General features: G+C 37.7%; 1 protein-coding gene across 7 annotated transcripts in view; it reads right to left on the bottom strand.

Moving 5' to 3' along the window:
• Nucleotides 1-19,947, bottom strand: part of LOC108695813 (protein Aster-B) — a 147,009-nt gene that overhangs the window by 76,506 nt on the left and 50,556 nt on the right. For 5 of the 7 annotated variants that reach the window (XM_041569146.1, XM_041569154.1, XM_041569150.1 and 2 more), the window contains one exon: nt 158-368. In XM_041569146.1, coding sequence (XP_041425080.1) covers nt 158-368 — 211 coding nt within the window. Of the gene's footprint in view, nt 1-157; nt 369-4,575; nt 4,839-19,947 lie in introns of those variants that run through there. The other 2 variants (XM_041569147.1, XM_041569153.1) reach the window with 2 other exon arrangements.

Genomic DNA, 19,947 nt, shown 5'->3' with positions numbered 1-19,947 from the left:
ATATATATATATATATATATATATATATATATATATATATATAAACCTAGATCACATACATTTTTTATTCTGTATGTTACTAAACATATTTACGTAGTCTATTTTGACTACAAAGGGTTTGGGTGGTATGATAACAATATAAAACAGATACACATACCTTTGAATTTTTGCCCCCACTACGTCCAGATTGAGATGATCCACTCCGCTGCACACCAGGTTCTGGTGTGGGAGGAGATTTGTCCGAAGAATGATCTGAGCTTTTCTCCACCATGATTTCGCCCTCACTTTGCTGGGGTGTTGGGGAGCGGGAGCGCTTTCGCAGGATGGGGGAGCAAGCAGGAGAACTTCGATTTGAGTTACTTGCCGTGCTAGGGGGAAAAAGAGATATTCCAATAATACTTTCTATATTAAGGTCAATATCTTTGTTCAAATGTTTAACAACTGAAAACAACAATAACTAAAGCAAAAATTAGAACACATGCACACAGCAGAGAGCGGGTGAGGGGAAGGAGATAAAGACATAGGGGTATATCTATCAAAGAGTGAAGTTAGGGATTACTATAGTCTGCTAGAGTGAAATTCCACCACTCTCCATTCATTTCTATGGTATTTTTAAAAGAGTATTTATGAATAGGTGAAAGTGAAAATTCACCCTTTGATAAATGCACCTTTACAAATCAGAAAATTGGCAGAAATTCACTCTAGAGGACTGTGGCGATCTCTAAATTTACTCTTTAATAAATATACCCCATAAACTTTTAAGAGCAGTGTTGGACTGGCCCACTGGGATACCAGGAAAACTCCCAGTGGGCCCTCTTGCTCTTAACATTTGGTCTAATTCATGGCCATTCCCTATTTCTTTAAGGGGCTTAAAAAAATCAAAGAATAGAATATAGTATTGTAGAGATAAAAGACTAGAGAGGTTGAGAGGTTGAGTGAAGAAAGGTGAAATAATAGTTTGGAAACTGGGCCCATGGTCTAAGGTTTTCTGGTTGGCCCCTGGGATCTCAGTCCGAGACTGGAGACACAAGGTAAACATATCTTAGGAGAAAATATCATGGAAATAAATGTGTTTTATTCATGCCTTAGTTAATTATATCCTAGAAATGTTACCTCCTCACAATCAGCATAATGACAGTCAGATACCCAGTAACAGATACAGGCCTTTCTTTGCACTCTCTGTCTATGTTATTTGTGCCCTATCCAGTTTTCAGTAAATCTGCAGTGTAACAAGATGACATTTTCTTATAGCAAATAATTTTATATAAACCCTGCCTTTTTTTCTGAAAATGAGGCTACACATTCATTATTTAAAGTACACCTTTGACTGCCATAGTTGATCTCTCTACTGTAGAATAAGTAAAAGCAAGTATAAGGATAAAAACTAATGTTGAATGAGCACTTAAATTCCTTACAATACATACATTAATATACATTTAAGTTTTATTAGACCAAATAAGAAGAAAGCTACAGCTACAATTTTTGTAACTGTGTTACAAATTTTGTAACAATTTTTTAACTAAAGGAAGACAGCAAAAATATAGAAGACCAGATTAAATAAATATTCAAAGTTATTAAAACAGTAATGTATTTCTATAGGCATATTAAATGAGGCTTACACTGTACTATCCAGAATGAAAAGGCCTTGGCAGTGCAGAAAGGAGCGTATCAAAAAAGAGTGGGCTGTGTATGCTCCAACATGATGCAGTGTGTGAAAGTGTATTTTATAAGGGGTTATTTATGAACAAAGGTGTTAAATTACACAAGAACAGTTGTGAGTAGCAAACCAATAGCGTATTAGCTAGAATTAGCCATTAGGGATCAGTGAATTTTATTCCAAGCTCATTCCACACTGTTACATTTACTATCCTTCTCCCCCTGTAACTATATACAGGTGTATCATAGTTGGGGTTAAGTAGAAGGTACTGTTTTATTATTACAGAGAAAAATAAAATACTTTTTATAAATGGGAAATATTTGATTTAAATGGAGTCTACAGGAGATGGCCTTCCCATAATTCAGAGCTTCATACTTGTACTATATATATATCAAATTTTCCTTCTTCACTGGGTGTTTTTATTCTTACACTCATTCTGCTAATACAAAATCATTGTGAAGCTGTCTGCAGTAGTTACTAGTGATGGGCGAATTTGCGAAAAATTTGCGAAACGGCGCCGGCGTCTCGTTTTTGACGCCGGCGCCCGTTTTTCCGCGAATTTTCGCGGGAGTTTCACGAATTTATTCGCTGGCGGCAAATCGCGCAAATTCGCCGCGAATTCGCGCCTGGCGAATAAATTCGCCCATCACTAGTAGTTACAGAATCCACTATCATTTACTGTAATCACGCACCCCGTGTTTGGTTGAGATGTGAAATTGTCTCTTATGCATTTCAAATTTGGATAACAAAAAAATATAGGTAGCAATAATCTTTTAAAAGAAAATGAATGCTAGAAACACCTCATTCTTACATGTTGTCTGAGTCACGAATGCAGCATGCTATATATAGCTTATTTCCCATATGACCACTGGAGAGTAATGACCGCTGCATTCTGAGCAAGTGGCTATGGGTTTTTATTGCCAGTTAGAGACTGGAAATCAGGAAAGAAGTTTTTTGTCAGCTGGGATTTGCTGTATTAATCCTCTTATTGGCACACACTAAAAGTAGTCATGCCTGCATCTTCCCCATAGAATAACAGTACAGAATCTTGGTCCAGCTGCATCAGCAATATAGTTTGTAGCAATCTACTTGTTTGGAGAAACAAGAAGTATGGAGAAAGGGAAAAACACTTAAGGAGAGACATGAAAGTTTTCCAAAAAATTTTGGCTAATATTCTTTTGGCCTTGTTGTAGGTTATCCATTAGGAGGACTTGGTCATCATAAAAATCCATAGTTTGCTCCAGATAATATTGTCAGCTACATTTTTTACATTCCTTTATTAAACCATCTGAAGGCAAGCGAGGTGATTTCCATGATTTTATGGTTTACATCAAAGTAGTACACAAACTGACAAGGCATCATAATGTTTAGCACTGAACGTTTGATATATCAGGTAAATATGCTCACTATGTGAAAAAAGTAATGTTTCCAATTGCTGCAAACAATTAGCGGTGAAAATGTATTGAACATCTAAACAACATGCTTCTACTTCAGTATGGTGCTCTACCTGATAACATGTTATCTGTTTCTAGAAGCCTTATGTAACTCCCATTCTGCATCAAATGCAACTCCAGGCATAAATTTGCTTGATAACATTAATATCATCATGTAGGACTAAATGATTTTGTGCTGTAATTCTGACATTTGAAATATTCCCTTATAGTTTATAGTCCACTAGAAACAACTTTTCAGCTACCATATGCTCAGCTGGGTCCTCTTTTCAAGTAATGTTATTCTATTCTGTAGTACAGGTTATTCATATGCATCTGTACAGATGCATATTCCTTCTATTAAACAAACCGCCAGGCTAAATAGGTCCATTCTTCAATAAAATCATCATATAGCTGTCTTATCATGAATCACAGCATGTGCTTTAATCTTCAAAATGCACTGCCAGGAAAGTATGTGTTGTGACACATCAATCATATAGGAACCAATTTGTTTATTGCAGATGCTAACCATATAGATAAATGCCTATCCATTCATATATTCCATGTGACCTCCTAACATTTTCAGACAGTTTAATGTTGTTTTTCACTGTATTTTGGTAATATATCATATCAAAAAGGTAACATGTCCTTGTCTTCATAAACAGCAGTCCATTCTCAGTCTTCCAATTATAGCTGTTTGTCTTATAGCCATGAAAGTTTTGGGGTGGCTTAATGTCTCTGTCTCATGAGAAATGATAATAGCAGGGGTGAAGAGAATGAGAAGAAAGTAAAGATCTTGCTGTATCACCTGTTCTCAATGCTATACTCTAGGGAGCTCACTTGAATTAAAAAAAAGCCTATATGTAACAGTGCCTGTGAATATAATGATATAAATGATATATAGGGCCAATCAGATGCTGTAGTGTCCTCTCGTTCAAAACGCAAAAGAGAGACACAAAAAGACACACCCTGTGTATATTTTGTAAACACACAGTTATAATTGATATATAGCAGGTATCTGGGAACAATGTCAAGTTCTTGGATATTCTCCACTCACAAATAAAAACAAGTGTATAACATTACACTAATCTGTATGCAGACTATGCATTATGTAAAGTGTTCATGCTTTAACACATATATGTTCGGTCACAAATACTGCAGATACAGCAGCATGACACATTGGTAATTTAAGCATCTACAGTATTTGGTGGGGAAAAGCCACAACCTTTTGTTTGAGCCCCATTCATACCACAACAAAAAAAGGGGTTGCTTTAACTCTCCATCCAAATATGATCCATTGCAGTACCAGCAGCACACAGCATGGATTCTACAACGTGCTGGAAAATGTCCTCATCAACTACTGCAGCAGCAGATGTTAATTAACACAACAGGAGATAGAGACAGACACATGCATATACATACTCACAAGGTCACAGGCAGACACATCCATAGTGAGCCACAGAATGACCCAGAAGCTGAAGCACTAACCTGGCAGCCATGAGAGGATGAGCCAGCAGCATCGCTTGGTCCATTCATTCATGCAGAGAAAGCAGCAGGGGGAGGGAAGGCAGTGAGCAGGCAGGAGGGTTACTCACCTCCAGATCCATCTCAGTGCCCCTCTAACATATGGGGAAAGAGGAGAGCATTTGAAGGTCTGGTGGGGTTAAGAAGCCTTTTTTTCTCTGCTGTTTATCCGCTATCCTTCTGCAGTTCAGTATGAGCGATAGCACTGGGAGGGATCAGCCACTCAGAGCACACCTCCTCCCTAACTCACAGCAGCTCTGTATATCCCAGGCTGCATTCAAAATAAATAGGTTTTTCTCGCTCCTCTCTTTTACACTCATCATTCTTTCCTAATGCCTTTTTCTGCATTTTCCATTCATTCCCCTAACATGACAGAGGGCTACTATTGTGCATGTACCAAGAACAATAAACACATTTTACTGGAACATGCAATGACATGCACCTGTATATAGATACTGTAACTGCACAAGAGAAAATGACTCTCTTCAACATGTATTAGTACAAGTAATTTATTTTGAAGCATGACATTTGTTCAAAAAATCAAAATTTTGGTGAAATTTGAAAAAGGAATTTGCACTGCCTTACAATTATAAGTTAGCATCATAATGAATATTCAAACCATGAGGTCATTTTCAGGTCTGTACTGAAGAGCAAGCTATATACACACCTCTGAATTAAACTGGGTTTCTGCTGTGAACAAAACTGGGTTTTCACCTGTACAGTTTTGAACCAGACAATATGGGTTTAAAAAGGCGGTTCACCTTGAAGTTAAATATTAGTACGTTATAGAAAGGCCTTTTTCTAGCAACATTGCCATTGTTTTCATTATTTATTGTTTATAGTTTTCAAATTGTTTGCCTTCCTCTTTCAAATAGGGATCACTGACCCCAGCAGCCAAAAATAATTGCTCTGTGAGGCTACAGTTTTATTGCTATTGTTACTTTTTCATTTCTTATCATTCTATGCAGGTCCTCTCCTATCCCATCTCTTATCCAAGCCAACGCCACTAGAGAGCTGCTGAACAAAAAGCTAAATAAATGAAAAAAATAAAGACCGATTGCATATTGTCATAAAATATTAATGTCTACAACATATTAAAAAGTTCATTCAAAGGTGAACAACCCCTGTAAAGAGTTATATCCCATTCTGTAAGGACTGTCCAGGTTTTAAAGGTCTGAAAAACAGACAAAGGAATTCTGCATTGTAATCCCCAAAAGTGAGTTTGTTGATCAGTGCACTTTTGGAATTCTTTTGGGCTCATTGCATTTTGCTTACATTCCACATTATGGTAATATTTGGCTCTGATGCACTTCTATACGGCAATGAGGCACAAGGTGCTCATTTCCTGAAAACTTTGTATTGGAGCCCCAGGAAGCTGTGTGTTGTTGTGGTACTGTATGATTGTAGGTATATTTTTATTTATATATATATATATATATTTTATTTATATGGCCTAGCCAGTCAACAAAACTCCAGTCCATGTTTTCAGACCTAACGGATCCAGCGCACACAGTTTCTTTATCCATAGTGCTTCCCTTTGTAAAAGTAATTTCTTGATGTCTCCCCCCCCCTCCGTGGTCTCTGAATCACTTCTAACACCAACCATTTCAATTGTGACATGCTATGTCTATTTTGGTCAAAGTGTCGAGACACTGGGGTATCTGTGTATGTATTTGCCTTAAAGTTTTTAGTATTCCCTCTATGTTCTTTTATTCTTTCTTTAATTGCTCTGTATGTCTGCCCAACGTAGACTTTTCCACATGGGCATTTCAGCCTGTACACTACACTTTCTGTGTTACACGTCGCGAAGTGTTGTATCTTGATATTAAAGCCTTTAGTTGGATGTTGTACTACTCCCCCTTTAATAATCGAATGGCAGCAAATGCAATTTAGACAAGGGAAAGTCCCTATATTTGGAGAGCTCTTAAAGATCCTATCCATCCTTTTTACCTCCTTTGGTTCTGCGGGGCATAATATATCTTTTATAGTAGACCCTCTTTTGTAACTAAACAATGGTGGTTCCGAACATTTTTTACCCAAATTTTTGTCATTAAGAAGTATTGGCCAAAACCTGTTAATGATACGTTCTATTGCCCTACTTTGTTTGGCATATTTACTGACGAAGGGGATCCTTGGCTGGATACTTTTCCCTTTTCCTTGTGGGCTCTGTTTAAGTAAAACCTCCCTAGATACTTTACTCACTTCATTGGCTGTATCTAACAGGGATTTTTCTTTATATCCTTTTGCTTTAAATCTGTCCACTAGGGTCCCTGCTGCCTCCCAATAACTTTCCTCACTTGATGAAATCCTTCTAGCCCTTTGAAATTGACCTTTCGGAATACTAGTAATACATCTTGGGTAATGAAAGCTAGTGGCTTTTAATAAGTTATTTATATCCGTAGGTTTCCTATACAGATCTGTAGTCAATACACCATTCTCTATCCCTATTTTTACGTCAAGAAAATTTATATTGGTTTTTGAGGTCTCTGTTTTTAATTGTTTTTAATTCTTGTTACTTGATTTTAAAGGGAAAATGCCCGTGCACAGTTCACCTTGGTGTATAATGTGGATGGATTCAATTATACTTTGATATGGACTTTGATGTGTAAACAAAAACATGGACTGGAGTTTTGTTGACTGGCTAGGCTGTAAAATCCTCCCAGCAGTAGCTGGTTTGTCCAAAGTGATGTGTGGGGTGGAGTTTTGTATTTGTATTTAATGGTGTACCACAGAGCATTTTTTCACACTTGATAAAGAGCTTTTAAGCTCGAAACAAGTCGTGTATTCAATAAAAGCACCTTGCAGCAGTACACCTGCGCTGATTGGTTTCTTTACCCATCTACTTGGATTGATTAAGCACCACTCTAATTTGCACACATTTGTTATGGTTTTGGCATAAGCTAAAAGTGGCAACCGTGGTAGAGAGACAGAAAATGTATGCATTAAGACACAGGACTTATGCACATATTGTTACTGTAGCACTCACAGAATAAAAGCTGAACTTATATCATACTCACAAAAACACGAGATTCATATAGCCAGACTAAATGGACATGTATAAAAACTGCTTTCAAAATTTTAGAAGTGTGCTTATATAATAAATAGCTTTCTTTTTTCTGGTATTGGCTAATGTTACATGGGTCATTTTCTTCAGTGGTTTATATACAGTGGAGAAAATCTGATCTGCAGATTTTGACTTGAAATGCAGAGAGGAAAATGTTGATTTGCTGCAATTGTACTATTATTTTTCATGACTTTGTGGCCACCAGAGGGCAAATGTACATTTTCTAAGGAAGTTTTGTAATTCTCCTCATCAGAGCAAATAATATAGTGGCTTTCAATAAGTTAAAACAAAGTGGGTAAACAGGGTGTTTTAGGGTGATGTACAGGTGGGGCAAAGCACTTACACAGGTACACAACTTTTGAAGAGGCAAGGGTTTTTATGTATGTTGGTGATGCAGCTGGAGCAACAGATTGCAGAGTCAGATTTAACCTATTCCTTTCCTGACAATTTATTGCAACCTTATGCGCATATAAAGCATTGTTAAAAATAATACATTCTTTATATCTCAAGACATGGCACTGTGGTTTCCATCTCTATAGCAGCAGAGTTTCTTTTTCTGTTGCCCACTGATTTTAACTCAACTGTGCTACTCTGCCCTTTGGCTGTTACCAGTAAATACTTCATTCATAAACAGTTAACAGCTGGGTCCAGGAAAAGTGGCCAGGACAAATATTGCACTCACAAGCATCAGCAGGCATTAGTTTGGACTAGAATTGTAGAGACTGAATGGCATTGAAAACAAAGGGAGAGAGAATGTGACTCTATATCAGAGAAAAAACAAAATGAAAAACAAAAAACCCTTCTTTTATCAGTAAAGGCTGTATGAAACATAAACAGGGCCACAATCAGGGGGTATAGGGGGGACAGTTGTCCCGAGCTCCGTGGGCTTTTGTGGTTTAGGTGGGCCCGGCCATGCTGTACTTACTTGTTCAGCAGGGCCCCCTGCTGTCAGAGAGCTGCAGACTACAGAAGGGAGGGCAGCAGTTCACACACAGGCTTCATCTTTACACTAGCAGCTTTTCTTCTTCTACTGCCGATTGGTCACTGAAGTCTAGGTTCAGAAAAAGCTGCATGGGGATTGGATAGGCTGGAGAGGAAGTTCTAACTTCACCCATCCAACCCCTGTGCAGCTGTACCAGGACTTAAAGTGATACTGACATGTTCCTATAAAAATATGAACGTTTCGGTATCCGTTAAAAGAATCTGTACGCAAACTATAAGCAGCTAAAAGCTCCCCAAAGCCGACCCAGCCCAGCGAACCTTAGAAACGGCAACCCTCCAACACCATTGTCATCTTGTATCAGTCACGCTGGGCTGAGGGCAGAGCGATCCCTCAATAGGCTAATTATAAATGAAAACAGTACTCCAGCCTATGGAGGGATCACGCCGCCCCCAGCCCAGCGTAACTCAAACAACTCAGCAAGATGATTTAATCGTGTCGCCGTTTCTAAGGTTTGCTGGGCTGGGGCGGCTTTGGGGAGCTTTTAGCTTATTATATTTCATGCTTCTATTTACTGATACCGACACATTCCTATTTTTATAGGAATGTGTCAAAATCGCTTTAAGGTGGCCATAGACGTTACAATTATAAACTTTCGTGGAAAAGATCTTTCCAAGAAAGATCATTCTTTTCAATACACACGTGTAGAGCTGAATTGTGAGATATACAGATGGAAACAAAAGAATTCTACCTGTACCTGACAATTCAGCACTAACAATGGCCTTTAAGGGCACCCAATCAGAATTTTCTAACCAGCCCAGTCAATGGGGTGACCAATATTCAAGTCTTCTACCGATATCAGTCAGCTTGTCTCCACCATACACGCATGGAATATCATACAAAAATTTGTTTTGTACGATATTATCTGTGCTTCTATGGTCATCTTTAGATTTCAGTGGCCAATCGGCAGTACAGAAAGAATATGCAGGCACCTAAGCTCTAGCCCTCCCTTCTGAAGTATGCATTTCCCTGACAGCACGGGGGGGCTATTAATCAAGTAAGTAAAGTATGGGGGAACACTGGCCACCAATTGTAGGGGGGGCCCTGATCAACCATGATTTTTTTAAACTTGTTGGGGGGGGGGTGACCAACAATGATTTTTAACTAATAGGGGGGCCTGGCCACCAATGATTTTTTTTATTTGTAGAGGTAGGCCCTGGCCACTAGTGGATTTTTTTTTTTAATTTTTACCAATTGATTAACCCAAATTACTCTTTATTTGTACATAAGAAATGCAGGCAAATTCTAAAACGATGTGCAATTTAGATTAGAGTAGGTACCTCCTTAAAGAGTCTATCTTGATGCAGTGGCAGGCTTTATAATCCTTTTGGCAAAAGTGTGTACTGTAGGGTAGGAGGGGTCTGGGGTGGAGCCTGGGGCTGACCTGGGGTGGGTTGAGCCAACGGGGCCAAGATAATGTTGTTGTACGGGGCCCTGCATTTTCTTATGGTGGCCCTGAACGTAAATACTACTTCCTTCCATGGCAGCCAAAAACAAAATGTACAGGGGAAAAAAAAAACATACACCTAAAAAGCAATATTTAGTATGTTTTTGTATGTTACAGGGTCACTGAATGTCTACTATGAATTGGTTCCCAGTGTCAAATAGGGTTTGTGATGGTGGCCCTGCCTCCTGAAGCAAGGACACATTAACCGATTATCTGTTCTTACTTTGTAAGTCAGTGTCCCAAGCAATGCAGCCTGTTTGCATTAAACAACCCCTTGGCAATCAATCAGATATTTGATTTCACTGTCTGTTCAACCTGCAACTGGCTGAAAAAAATTACTGATTGATTGTTATGGGTTACTGCCCAGGTGCACATTTGCCCAGTAAAAATATTTTTTTCCCTATAATGCTGAGTTTTTGCATTATTATTTGCTTTAGTAGAATTCAATAAACATTTTTGAAAAAGAAAGAAAAATACTGCAGTGGTACAGGCACCCCATAGCACAAAGCTGATTATAACCACAAGAAATCTGACCCTACCTGAGATATAGGGGCACATTTACTAAGGGTTAAAGTGGATTCGAATTCAAAAACTTCGAATCTTGAAGTAATTTTTGGGTACTTCGACAATCGAATAGGCCAAATTCGACTTCGATTCGAAGTGAAAATGCTTCGACTATTCGACCATTCGATAATCGAAGTACTGTCTCTTTAACAAACTTCGACTTCAACACCTTAAACCCGCTGGATTGCTATGTTAGCCTATGGGGACCTCCTAGAACCTATAGCCAACATTTGGCTAAGTTTTTAGAAGTAAAATCGTACGATCGTAGTATGATTGTAGTACGATTGTACGATCTTAAAATATCCTACGAATTCGACTTTGAATGTCGAACTAGCCTATTCAATGGTGGAATTTCGAAGTTTTTTGCACTTCGAAATTCGACCCTTGATAAATCTGCCCCATAGTATCATTTGAGTCTTGGCACTTATGAAGCATTCCTCAACCACTGTTAATTGCAATGCATGCCTATTTGAGCCTTGAGTAAGTTACCCAATTAGATTGCAAGTTCTAAGAGTCAAGGCCCACTCTCATATTATGTCTTTTAACCCTATAAATATATATATATATATACGTATATTTGTTCTATTGTATTTTTCTATCTGTTCTGTTAATACACTGTTTGACTGTACAGTGATAGTAGCAGATATATACTCTAAATAAAAATATAACATGCGTATACTTTCTTATTCTAGAAAATGCATTAAAACCACTTCCTGGATCAAATTACCGCCTGATCAGTATTCTAATAGTCTGATCATGGAAACTAATTCTTGCTACCAATATTAGGGCTATGGTACACTAGGAGATTAGTTGCCCATGATAAATCTGCTCTACACCGGGCAACTAATCTCCTGAAAATGCTCACTCACTGGCAATAATGTAATTCATCCGAGTGAAAATGTTATTTCAAGGTAGCCCAAAGTTGTCTTGCGAGGAGGCTTCTGACCACTTTGCAACTTCCACCAGCAATTTACATTATTGCCAACATGAAAGCATTTGCAGGAGGTTATAGCCCATGATAGTACAAATTTATTATGAGTGACTAATGGTGAACAACTTACTTAGGAATTGTCAAGAGTTGAGGAAAAATTGCAAGAAGTATATGCGAACGTTGTGCAATGTGAGAAGGAATGCTTGGTAAGGATGCATTTTCACATTTGAAAAAATTTGGAGAAAATTTATACCTCCGAACAATGTAGATTTCTATAGAAACATATTCCATACAACCACTCATGTGTAAAACCCTGCTCCATATAAATTAACTATTTTCAATATAATATACTTTTTTAATAGTATGTGCCATTGGGTAATTCTAAATAGAAAATTGCCATTTTAAGAAATAAGGGCCCCTGGGATCCTACGATTCACATTGCACACAAACAATCCAAACATGTTAGGTTACATGAGCCATTTAACCGGCAAAATTCTGTTATTTGCTTTCACACTTCTTCCTGTTACTTCTAGTCAGGTGATCTCTAAGGCAGCACACAGACCATAACAAGCTGGTGGTTCAAGGTAAGAGCTATAAAAGGGCAATATTTATTTAAATATATATAAAAGTTTGGTAAGGTTTAATAGGCCACTTAATATGATGTACAGGGGTGATTATTACCCTGCTGAGGCCCACCTTGACCCCGCGACTCATCTTTCCTGGGGGGGGGGTGTCCAGAAAGATACAAAACACTATAACGCTATTCCACTCTCTGCAAGAGACAAATTTCTGGTTTGATAACTGGCAATTCAGCTCTTAAAGTTACCTGGAGCGGTTACCCCTAATAATGTTGTTTATGTATTCATATCTGTTGTTTATGTATTCATTTTGAGGGTATAATTTTCCTTTAAGCAACAGATGATCAGCAAATAAGAAATTACTCTGTAGCATTTCTCAGGTATAAGATTATACAAACACATTGAATTTTACAATTACTAATTAATATATTGCTAAGTATCATACTGTACATCATTGTCTCAAAACTGACCACTCAACAAGCAACCTCACAACAAGGAGCATGCAATGGGGCATGCATTTTCCACCTAGCTGGTTGGATTACCAGTCTGGTTGGTAAAACTGAAGCTTGATGTAAATGGGAAGGGAAGAAATATAAAAATATTGGATGGTCAATATTTTTTGGGGGGGCAGGCAGTGCCCAGCCCTAAATCTAAAAACATGAAAATCTCCAAACTGAACCCAGTTTTATAGACTTTAAGAGATTTGCATAATGAAAGAAAACACAAAAAATATGTACATATACATTACATATGTTCATTGGTTTTCTATGTACAGTATCTGTAAAAGTTATTGCTATGGAAAACAGTGTTTCTTTATACATTTCTAGGTCTGACTCTTAAAACTGTAAAAATGTAACAGGTATCAGATCTCCGCTTAGTCATTTAATGGGTTTTTATTATATGGCTGCAACATTGTTGCATATTGTTTCAGCCAAGAGTGCATAGAATGAACAGCCCGGCAGACACTGCTTTGTAAAGTAACTACATTTTCAGATAACTTTAAAGCCTGCACATTTTTAAAATAAGGAGTCACTGACCATAATAGTAAAAGTACTCTTGCTCTGCAAGGCTACAAATAAATTGTTACGTTTTATTACTTTTAATTGAATTCAGGTTCACTCCTTGCTTCTCTCATATAAACCACTGCCTGGTTGCTAGGGTAAATGCTCAGTCTTACATAAGATACGTTAGGCTCACCTCATGACAGTGGCACAATGATGTTTTGGGCACATTTTTCAATGTTATGGTTTTGCCTCCTGTATCACCATCACTGAAATTGTAGAAAAAACATTGAAAATTCCCACGATTCACCGCCGGCGAATAAATTTGCGAAACTGCTGCGAAAATTCACCGGTGCCGTTTCGCTAATTTCTCACCATTTTGCGAATTTCGCTGGAAATTCACAAATTTTTCGGCAAAACGAAACTCCCCAAAGTCGCCCATCACTACTTATTATTACTGTGCACACTAGCTTTTCTTTATTGTCTTGCACAACATATAGGTGCATATAGGGTACTAGCTTTGTTTCTGTTTGCATTCCATTTGCATGTACTAACTCTTTTCTAGGCCCCTGCACATCCTCAGCACTTTTATAGATTTCAGTACCATTGTAGGTCAGTGCTTGCAAGCGTAATTATAACTCGCTTCATGTCATATGCAGTATCTGTTTACATGACCTACATCTCCTAACCTGCTTGCATTGTTCTGCAAGGCAGCACAGCTTTGTTTACTATACTTGCCCTGGTGTACAACCTATATTAGCTGTTCTGACCTGCTCTCATGCTCGCACACTCAAATTGTGAGGCCAACGCACACAACAAATTGTTATGCACACACAAAATTTTACATTTACTCTGACCTGTGCAGACAGTTTTTAAAAGTGCACATACAAGTTCAAAATGTGCACACAAAATACATTTTTTTTTGCGCACAAAACTGAGAAGGAATTAGAGGGAACATTGGGAGGAAGCTTTTTTTTCTGGGCCTACCTTCCACTATTAATCAAGTCCTCTAGTAAGATACCATAATAGTAGAAGCCACTACAGACCAGGCATGTAATTGAAACAAAAAGCAAGTTTGTGGACAGTATGATGCCCCTTACCATAATCTATAGACAGTTGGCTCCAAAACCTTTTTTGGAATCACACTCTGAGGTCATTCACTCAACACCCACATAACTTTAAAAAATCACTATTCTTTTCTCCACCATAATTATGATCACTCAGAATTTACACTTAGGGGCAGATTTATTAATGATTGAGTTGTATTTTCCACAAAATTTGGCATTTTCGAGATTTTTTTTAGTCAAAAATCAATTTTGCCTGAAAACTCGATCAATTCAAGCAATTGGAGTTTTTTTTCCGCTGAAAACTCTAAGTTTCAGTTTTTGGGTTTCACAACTCGAACTTGCTGATTCGAGTTTTTTCCATTGGGCTTTTTTCTTAAATAAAAAAACATTTGAGTTGTGAGTTCATTTAAGGTATAAAAAAAAACTCTAAAATTCGACCTTTGATAGATAACCCTTTGATAATAAAGGTACCCTCAGTTCTCTCAAAATACGCCAGAAAGTAATACTGTAGATTACTAGAAATCCATAAACAACATCTTTGCAGGTAGACAAATCAAAACAACCTGTATTGTAGTCTAAAGCCAAGGGCAGATGGAGAATTGACTCAACTGCTCTCAACCTGAGTATTTTTTTAGGCTGAGAGAAGCAGATGGTCTCTGTGCCCCATCTCCATTCATTTGAATAAGATCTGCTTGTGTGCAGTCACATTCAGCGGAGCAGAGGTCAGTTGAAATATGTGAAAGCGGCATTCTCAGACTGACCTCCACTCTGCTGCATGTGACTGTAATCAAGCAGATCTTATTCATATGAATTGAGATGGGATACAGAGAGGATCCGCTTCTCTCAGCCTGAAAAAAAATAACGCTGAGAGCTAGTTGTCCTTGAACTAAGCTTTTCAAACCAGCCACAGAACATAGAGATAAAGGAAATACACACACAACTGCTGATTACTTCTTATTTGAACACTACCCTGAATCAACTGGTATTTGTTATTACAAAGGACATCAGCTGTCATTACAGAATGGTTGGCACATGATACAGTGGCGGACTATGAGAAATTCTGCCATTTGAGAAACATACAGTTTTTTACAGACTCAAATCACAATTTTTTTAGTGAGCCAGTATTTGTATAGAACTATCCTACCTCATTAGATGATCCAATGCCCTTAACTAGCCCAATTTTAAATGATACAATTATAACACATGTAGTGGAATATGCTGTAAATGAACTAGTTCCATTTAAGTGGCCTTTCCTGCATGCAGAATTTTCTCTTTATCCGATTGTTGCATAGCAATCTTGGGCATTAAGCCACAGATTCCAAAGCAGTCCTCCTCAAAGCTTCATTCTATTGCCCTAAATGTTTTCAGCAAGACTTAAGTTCTTGCATGGGTAGTATGCTGTGTTTAGAGAGAAAACATAGGCTAAGAGATGGATAAACTTGTACCTGCTAAGCCCCCTCTCTCTTAAGAGCACAAACTATTATCCTTATAAGGGGCAAATTCCCTAAGTGGCTAAAATTCGCCATCGACGGCTTCGCAGCCATCGCAACACTTTGCCCTAAAGTTGCGCCCAGAAAGCAGAGCGCTGGCAAATTTTCGCTAGGGTTACTTCGGCAATCAAACTGAATATGCACCAGCATTGCCTAATTTGCATACAGCGGGAAATGATTAAGTTATATGGACATATATGATGCAGCAAATGCATTACATTACACAAGTCCAGGGAACCTTAATAAATAAAATAGAGTTGTTATAATGCCCTACACATGAGCCTACTGTATAGTTTGTTCCATATGTTAGAAAATGTAGGGGGAAACCTGGTTACCCAAAAACAATTTTATGGATCTTCAGATATTTGCAGGCTGTCACTCAGAAAAAAGGAAGTCCTATGCACTCCATTGCACTTCGCCTGGTCTGAGCTGGCGAAGGCAAGTCTGGTGAATGAGGTAACCTTCAGTAAAATCCGTATCTTAGTGAATTTGCGGAGTTACGTCTGTTTGCCAGAGCGAAAATTCACCTGGCGATAGAGTGTGAATCAACACTAGCGTTTCTCTCCTTCGCTAGCGAAGTGACGCTTGCGCCCGTTAGGGCAACCCCCAGCGATTTGGTAATTTTCACCCTCACACTCATAACATGTGAAAATATGCTACAATAATGAATCCACTCTCACACCCACTTCACACGCTTGGTGCATTTAGGTTTTGCTGGTTCTGCTCATTCCTGCATTTTGTATATATAATCAATTGTTACATCGTCATTTTCAGCTATGGACTGTTTCTAAAATACTACCATTCATCTCACAAGTTGGCACCAAAATGTTAATTGACCAGTGCAACTCTCTATTGATTGGCCTAGCTATCCAGAGACTAAGCCCAGCCTAGTCCAATAATAAATGCAGCATGCAGGCTCATACCCTTAACCAAATGGACTATACTATGCCACTCTGCTAATCTATTATTTCAGATAAAATTGAAACTACTGACCCAGAGTTTTAAAGAATTTCACAACCTGCCCCACCCTATATCCTTGCATGTATCACCAAACTGATCTCTTTGTTCTTCTAGCAATCTACTCCCAAAACCTTGCTTATTACCGTTTCATATATACAAGGCAGCCCTGTACCTAAAATCTGTCTAGCAGTTACTTGCCCTTACAATAAAATATTTCAAGTGCTCTGAAGGCCTGAGGAACTATCTATGATCAGATAATAGAGACTAAAGACTCATGGGCGACAAAACAATAGTCTAATGGCAATGGAACATGGGGTGATTTAGTATAGATAACAGAACCAACAGGAAACATAAAATGTATAGCAATGCCATATATTGTATGCTTTTTTTGTGTGCAGGTGCTGTAGATTCGATGTTGTGTTAAACTATAAGGAATAAATGGGAACCATCACTTTAATAAAAAAAACACAAAAGTGATGATTTTTTTACTAACGGTTCATCTCAAACTGACATGTTTTACTACCTCAAGCAAATCAGCCATACTAGTTACCAGCAGTGTAATATATACTGCTGACTCATGTTGGAATCAGCCTCTTAGAGGAGGTGAAATGTGTCAGTGGCTCACAGCATCATTGTGTTGGTTGCATCTAAAAAATGTTAGGTTGAGCAAGTCACAAATAAGAAATTAAATATATAAACAACTGTAAGAAAATAAAATGTTTTAAAAAAGATTTACAGTTCTTTTTAAGGGGAAACTAGATAAAAACATTTTGGAGTAGGGTAATGTAAATAAAACATTTGAAATTTAGACAATTGTAGGTTGGCACACCAGATACTATAGACAAAGGGACAAATACTATTGCGACAAACAAATATGTAACTTTGGATCATTTTTCACAATAAATAAATGAATAAGCATTATGTTTTTTACAATTTCTTTTATATTGGGTTCTAGTGTTAGTATTTTTATGGAAAACAGATCACACTTTAGGTGTGTTTCCAAATTCAAACACCACTGCAAATCACAAGCATTTTTTATAATCACAATAGCATTCATAATGGCTTAGATTACAAATTTTTGTTGAAATCATTCCTTCTTCCATGAGAGGTGAGTTGCAACAATTATGTTGTTACAAGTCCTTTTGGGTGTGTTTCAAAATTATTTTTTCTTACTGTTTCAGATACTACAGTTTATTTCAGATACAGCAAGTATGGCATACTAATGGGAATCAAAAAAGTATTCGGCCAACAGTAGAAAAACGCTTCTAGTTAAAACTACCTAAAACTGCTCTGCTGAGGGCTAGTCTTTTTTAAAAGAAATGCTGAATCCCTATATAAATAATCACATTCATACTGTAATCACCTTGGGCATTATATTTTAAGAAAATTAAATAAAACAGTTATAATGAACCAGATCTGCTTTTTGCATGGCCTAGCTTTTTATGTAGGCCAACAGGCATGGGGGTAGAGGGCAGTGCATACTTCTATCAAGATGGATTTTTTCATTAGCATCTATGGATAAATAAGATCCTAGCCTTTCTATTCTACTGCTATAAGTCAGATATTGTGCCCAGTTGTACAAGTACTGTTCTGACATTTTTGTGTATATGCTGAAGCAACAATCCTGACCAATACTTTTTTTTCTGTGGAAATATTTTGGTTTATCTATTGGACATTCAGGACAGTCTAATCTGCCTATTAAACATATCATCATGTGCATTCTGAGTCAGCAGATGAGCAAGTGAAGAAGAGGTGCAGGTCATGTTTACTCCCTTCTGTGTGCCCGAATTAACAATAGTAAAGTGGCCATAACATTTATATGGCAATTAGTACAGTATCCATCTTTTCAGTCTGTGGATATATTAGTCAGATACCTACGAGTTTCAGCCAGGGTAAAGCCGCCATTGTAGCTGGCCAGCTAAGACCTGTCCTAGGTTACTATTATGATAATATATATGTATGCACCAAAACCTGCCAATAACCTCAGTACAGTTCTTATGTTCACATGTTTAAACAAAAATCAGAGTTATGGCTGTATTTTATGTTTCTGAATGTTAATGTTATAACATTTATATGCATTGTGTTAGCAGAAGCAGAAAAAGGAAATGTACCTTTAAGACTCATTATATAGGTAAGCCAATCATAGCCAGCCTCATACTGCACAAGAGCCTCAACCAATCCCAGTCAGCTACACAATTGATCTGTGTGGGAGTTCCCCATGCCAGATCTTTCTGAGGCCATTACTCATCAGACAAAGGGAAGAAACAGAGAGTTCCAGTCAGAGATAAGTTTTATGGAAGCAGAGAAGGCCAAATAGGTATTTAATACACTTATTTATGTTCCCCTATTGTTTAATAGTGTGAGTAGGTCTGTATATTGAACCTATATATGTGCTTACTTATAGTTCCACCAATTTCAGAACAATCCGAGTGCCAATTTCAGGACAATCCGGGTGCCAATTACAGACCAATCAGAGTACCAATTACAGACCAATCAGAGTACCAATTACAGACCAAATCCAAATGCAAATACAAAGGTGAATTGCTTACTGCTGATGCACAGTCCCATACCAAAGTGCTATACCTTAGAGTCAAATACATCCACCATCTTAAAGTGATACTGACACTAAAAAATGAATTTTAGCATATGAATGTACATTAAATGTTACCTATAGGTCATGTTGATCATTTGTTGCTGAGAGGTTTGTTTTTGTATATATTTGTTAGTTGAAGTTCCTAAGCCTGACTCTCTTGACACGCTGACTTTGCCAACCTGACTGTCCCATCTCAGCCTGTTAGTTACAGTTTCTAATGCTAACGGACTCCTGCTGCACAAATGTGGCAGCCCCCTCATACAGGAACATGGGGGATCAGACATTTAATGTAAAAGCATCATGCAAATACTTTATGGCAAAGTTAGAAGTAGCTTGCAAAGCCAATATTATAATAGATGTAAAAAAAGTTTAATTTCAGGTGTCAGTATCTCTTTAAGTTATCTGACAAGACTGAACTGTTGAACTGCCTTTTATGGTTTTATTCACCACGTTTTTGTACATGGAATATCCGCTGCACAAGCAGCAGTGTTATATGAAGAAAGTTGAAGTTATTAAAGAAGTTATTTAAAGGTATTGGTGTGTTCTTTAAACCTACTGCTTCCATAGAACGGCGCTAGAGGAATTACAGAGTAAAAGAAAGTCTGATTAGACTAAAGGGACAGAGATTTCATAATTCTTCT

This window comes from Xenopus laevis, chromosome 7L (assembly GCF_017654675.1).
Source record: "Xenopus laevis strain J_2021 chromosome 7L, Xenopus_laevis_v10.1, whole genome shotgun sequence".
Taxonomy (NCBI): Eukaryota; Metazoa; Chordata; class Amphibia; order Anura; family Pipidae; genus Xenopus; species Xenopus laevis.
The sequence above is the reverse complement of the archived record's forward strand: the minus strand, read 5'-3'. Positions and strand labels throughout refer to the sequence as shown.